The sequence below is a fragment of the Myzus persicae genome, unplaced genomic scaffold (genome assembly GCF_001856785.1).
Source record: "Myzus persicae strain clone G006 unplaced genomic scaffold, MPER_G0061.0, whole genome shotgun sequence".
NCBI lineage: Eukaryota > Metazoa > Arthropoda > Insecta > Hemiptera > Aphididae > Myzus > Myzus persicae.
In genome coordinates this window covers 45,744-50,904 of record NW_019104481.1, presented here as the reverse complement: position 1 = coordinate 50,904, position 5,161 = coordinate 45,744, and the positions used below count along the sequence as shown (strand labels likewise).

The window sequence follows — 5,161 nt, the reverse complement described above, 5'->3', positions numbered from 1 at the left end:
GCTGATTTGATTACTTTAAAATTATGTGGACCGTATTGCTGATCTGGTAATTGAATACTATTAAAGGGTACTGGAGCCCAACCAGTAGTTGTTACAATAGTCGGAGTTTGTGGTTGATTATGTAGTGGTAAAGTAGGTAGTGTTTTCAAGGTATCTTTAATAAAATCATGATCATTAACCTGTTCAAACCCATCATCTTCTTCTTCGTCGTCGTCTTAATTATCTGCAGTATTTTTGTTAATAACTGGAGGTTGCCACGTTTTGTCAGCATAGGAATCAGCGGCGGATTCTGAATTTTAACCAGCCCGGGAGAATTTCGTTTCACCGGCCCAAAACTCCATAAATACAAAAAATTTATTGAAAATGTTGTAAAATTATAATAGGTAATACATAATAATAATTTTAGTTTGGTTAAATAAATTATTTAATATTCCTAATTTATTACTTACATAAACCATAAAAGTATTATTAATATATATGTATTACATAATATATATAATATATCAATTAATTATATCATATTCATTATTCATTATTCAAGTGATGTATTGTATAGGTATATTATTCAACATATGACATTATGAACAATTGTGATAAACAGTGGAAGCACGCCTGCATATCATACAAATTAAAAAATTGAATAAGGTAGAACTTGCCAAAACTTAATAATTAATATGATAGTTTTTTATTTAAGAAATCACTACTATTTTTTATAATGTCAATAATTTCTTCTGAGTCTATACTATGTAATATACTTTTTTCCACATTCATAAGCATAAATGCTTCTAACTTTTCTTCGCTCAATGAATTTCTTAATCGTGTTTTGATTATCTTTAGCTTAGAGAACGACCTTTCACATGCTACCTGATAAGTCAAAATAAGTAATTAAAATATACCGTATAATTAAGTACTAAAATAAGAATTATAAAATTTGAAATGTATGTCATTACCTGTGTACATGGAAGTGTAAGCAGATACTTATAAGCAAGAAACAAAAAATGGTATGCATTACTATACAAATTATACTTCAAAAGTACATTATAGCAACAGTGAGGACAATTCATGCAAGACTTGCAGTGTACTTCTTCAACATTTGTGCCATGTTTATCACTTATTTCTTCTTCAATATCATCTTCGCTACTTTTTTCATAGTATTCAGGTACAGTTCTTTTTAACTGATCCCAGGATGATGAAAAATTTAATAATTCATCTAACAATTTAGCATGAGTCAATTTGTCATCAAATTTTTTCAAGACTTTGGACAATTCAAGTAATGTATCAGATGGTAATTCTTTATCATGTAAATCTTTAAAGTTATTTGGTGACAAACATGCTAAATCACAGTACAGTTTTTTATTGGAGGAGAACCTTTCTTCCATGCAAGAAATTGTTTTGTCAAAAATTATATTGTGAACTTCAACTGTGAATTTTTCTTCAGCATCAAGTATAGGTTGATCTGATGTCATCTCATCAGCCATTTTTTTTTTGTGCCTACATCTGATTTTTGGGAACTCTTTGTCAATTAAAATATCCATTTTATGGTTATCTTCAATTATATTTATGAATTGATCTGCTTCAGATTTTACATCTTTCATACCTCTCTGAATTTGTTTTAAATTATGTAAAGTTTTATTTACCAATTCTTGAGATTTTATCAAGTCAATTCCTGAGGTTTGTAGATATCTAGATAAAGGTCCCACAATTTTAAAAATTTTAATGTAAATCAATGCTGTTAATATTAATTCATAACTCATAAATGCTTCTTTTAGATTTCTAGCTTTTGCTTTAATTTCAGGATTAAAGTCAGGGGATGATTGAATTGTATCTAATGATATTATAAGTTGCACATAAAGGTTATCTTCACCAAAAATAGTTTGTAAAGATTTTTCTTTTGACCACCACCGCGTCAATCCGATAGAAACCAATTTTTTTTTAATATTTTCTCCAACAGTATTTTTCCAAACATTCATTCTTTTATAAGATTCTTTGAAAAACACAGCGACTTCATTAAGTAAAGAAAATAGTTTTACTGCAGGCAATGCAGACTTAGTAGAGTCTATTAAGACTAAATTAAGAACGTGACTATAGCACCAAACATGTACTTGTCCTGGTGATGATTTAGTAAGCCACGCAGAAAACCCATTATACTGACCTTGCATATTCGAAGCCCCATCAGTAGAGTTACCAATACAGTTTTTTATATTAAGTCCACAACTTAACAATTTATTTTCTAACATTTCATGGAAACTTTTTCCTTTGGTTTCTGTCATAGTTACAACTGATAAAAGTTTTTCATGTACACCACTGGAGTTTACATACCGTACAATGAGTGAACATTGGTCCTGTACTGATACATCTTGAGTAGTATCCATCTGTACTGAAAACATAAGTGCCTCTAAAATCTGTGAAGATATGTTTTTCTTAATTAGGGTACTTATGGAATCGATCACCATATTGACTGTGGTTTTTGAAATGAAAGTAACCTTCGAAACTTTTCCTTTAGAGTTTCCACTATTTGCTTTACGCTGAGCCTTATTAGTTAACGAATCAACATGTTCATTTAGGACAATGTCATACTTTTTTAAAAGAAGCAATATATCCAAAAAATTGCCATGATCTAAAATAGGATTATTTAAAGACAAAGCGGATTCGTTCCTATGAGCTCGGTAACTAAGTCCTCTCTTACCAATTAATTTTACTATATCTATGACACGCTGAAGTATTTGTATGTTTTTTTTAATTTCTTCTTTTTTTTTCTTTTTAAAATCAGAAAATAGTAATATATTAATAGTTTTGTTACTTGTATGTAAAAGATATGATTCAGAACAAGACATATGTGTTTTACTAGCTTCATGTTCTTCTATACGTTGGTATACATGTGTCCAAACAGATAAGCCTTTAGTGAATAGATTAGGTTCTGAAGAAAAAGCTAAGCATACACTACAAAACAAGCTTTTTGATTGATTATCAAAACTTAGCCACTGGCGTTTAATACTATTGCTTCTAAAATAAGCTTTAGATGATTTAAACAGTTTTTCAACATGAGGTTGTTTTGGATGATACTTAAAAAAATCATTGATACTAGACAGCATAGGTTTTTGAAAATAATTTAAAGTAAAATTATTATCTAACAAATTATTGTTGTCAACATCTTCAACCATAACAATATCTTTGTCATCATCAACATCAGCATTAACCAAAGCACAAACTTTCATAACATTCTCCTACACATAATTTAATACACAAAAATATATTTAGTTTGCAAGCACGTTTAGCAATTATTATGTTACAATATAGACATAAAAGAAATATTTTTTAAAAGCATTATGATTTATTTATTTATAGATATTTATTTAAGAATTAAATTTTAATTTTACCTTTTCTAGTATATTTAATGTATTATTAACATCTTTGCAATTGACAACTTCATCAGAATTTGAATTATTACTTAATATTTGATTACTCTAAACCATTTATAAAAATGTAAAGAATTACCTATGTTCTAATAAATTTTTTAACTAATAAGTTTGTTAATTAAATTGTAATCTTACCACATCAACAGTATTTAAGAAAGTATCATCAACACTGCAATCATTGACAGCATTAGAAATTGTAGTATTACTAGTAGTAGTACAATTATTACTCTAAAACAATTAAAATAATTCAGTAAATAATCAGTATTCTTATTTATAAATTATTAGGTAGGTACCTATTTTAATACAGATGCAATGATTTATCATTTTGTATTGAACAAAAAAATAAAACATAACATTATAAATTGTTAGGTACAACAATGTTGTTGTTGTCTGTTTTGTTGTTCTTTAATTATAGCCTATAGGTACTCACTTTTTGAATTGGTGGGATTGAAAATAATTCCGAGATTGGTCTACATTTGTTCGCTTGTGAAAATAAAAGTTTTTTATTTTTTTCCCTAGTTTTTTGGGCTCCGCCTTTACGTTTATTTTCCGACATTGATTACTCTAACAAAAAACACTTTAAAAAAAACGTTAACACATTACACCAGTCACCAAATTATAAAATAACACGTCTTCGTGCGTCTAGATTTTTAATCGATGCCAAAATCTATTTAAACAAAAATATTAATGTCATCTTTAATCAATGTTATCATAACGGCCGCATGCTAAATCGCGTGCACACTACAATACAAGCATAGACAATATATAAATTTATATTTATGTGTACAGTATGAATACAACCGTGGTCGTACGCTTGATATCTGCATTTTGATTGATTGTTTGTATTTCGGTTAGGTATTTCCAGTTACTGAGATAATACCGGGTTTATCATAAAAATTAGCTAGTATAGTTTTTATTTATAGATAATAATATATGTACTAACGCATTACACATAATATTATAACTTATAGTTAACATAGTATGATGCACAAAATGTCATGTAGATAATAAAAATATTTTTATCGAAAAATAATATTTTTTTAAATAAAAGAGAACATAATATTTTAGTATAAATAAATTATAAAATCTGTTTTAGGATGATAGGCTCGTTAGCTATGACCGGCTCCGGCCCACCGGGAAACTTCCCGGCCTCCCGGTGGCACAATCCGCCACTGATAGGAATCGTCACTAAAACCATCAATGTCTGACTTATGAGATAAAAATGATAAAATATCACCCTCAGTTATAGTTTTCGGTCTTATAATTTATAATAAAATAAACCTTAATAATTTAAAATAAAAATGTTACTAATACACGAAAAAATACTATAAAAGTAATACGTTAAGTACTACACACGATCAGCGTTGTGAACGAACTAAAATAAATACTATAAAACCAACGTACACATACGTGTGGGTAAGGCTACGGTTACTATGTATGTGAGTTCTGACGTATTCGTCTAAACAAACAAACGCATGTTTTCTAATGAGATTGTTTACACTGGTAGCGTTGAGTACGTCACAACATACACGACGTCGTCAGAAACAGTTGAGCGTTCAAACAAGTTTGATTATTTCGTCCGAATTTCGTCTGTTTTGTCGAGATTTGATTATTATATAATTATATAATTATCACAATTTATTTGTTTATTTGAACCATGGATCCCGATAAATTAATCAGTCTCGTGTATGAGAATAGGTGTTTGTGGGACATGAGTGAAAAAAATTACCACAACAGAGATATTT

The 5,161-nt window shown here is 28.7% G+C and overlaps 2 protein-coding genes across 2 annotated transcripts; both read right to left on the bottom strand.

Moving 5' to 3' along the window:
• Positions 1-564: 564 nt before the first annotated feature.
• Positions 565-2,289, bottom strand: LOC111042461. The gene is made up of 2 exons (XM_022327091.1): positions 951-2,289; positions 565-864 (listed from the first exon to the last, which is right to left on the bottom strand). The coding sequence occupies exons 1-2, from the start codon at positions 2,268-2,270 to the stop codon at positions 670-672; spliced, it is 1,515 nt and encodes a 504-aa protein (XP_022182783.1). The 5' UTR covers positions 2,271-2,289; the 3' UTR covers positions 565-669.
• LOC111042460 lies at positions 2,273-4,347 on the bottom strand. Its single transcript, XM_022327090.1, has 5 exons — positions 3,847-4,347; positions 3,552-3,644; positions 3,378-3,464; positions 2,325-3,224; positions 2,273-2,278 (listed from the first exon to the last, which is right to left on the bottom strand). The coding sequence occupies exons 1-5, from the start codon at positions 3,970-3,972 to the stop codon at positions 2,273-2,275; spliced, it is 1,212 nt and encodes a 403-aa protein (XP_022182782.1). The 5' UTR covers positions 3,973-4,347.
• Positions 4,348-5,161: the final 814 nt, after the last annotated feature.

What these genes read in the sequence shown, in the direction of transcription:
- LOC111042461 (XM_022327091.1), bottom strand. Translation starts at nt 2,270, where the DNA reads ATGACAGAAACCAAAGGAAAAAGTTTCCATGAAATGTTAGAAAATAAA. An exon ending in TTACACTTCCATGTACACAG is followed by an intron (nt 865 to 950) that starts GTAATGACATAC and finishes TTGACTTATCAG; the next exon opens with GTAGCATGTGAAAGGTCGTT.
- LOC111042460 (XM_022327090.1), bottom strand. Translation starts at nt 3,972, where the DNA reads ATGTCGGAAAATAAACGTAAAGGCGGAGCCCAAAAAACTAGGGAAAAA. An exon ending in CAATCCCACCAATTCAAAAA is followed by an intron (nt 3,645 to 3,846) that starts GTGAGTACCTAT and finishes TAATTGTTTTAG; the next exon opens with AGTAATAATTGTACTACTAC. An exon ending in TCTTAAATACTGTTGATGTG is followed by an intron (nt 3,465 to 3,551) that starts GTAAGATTACAA and finishes TAAATGGTTTAG; the next exon opens with AGTAATCAAATATTAAGTAA.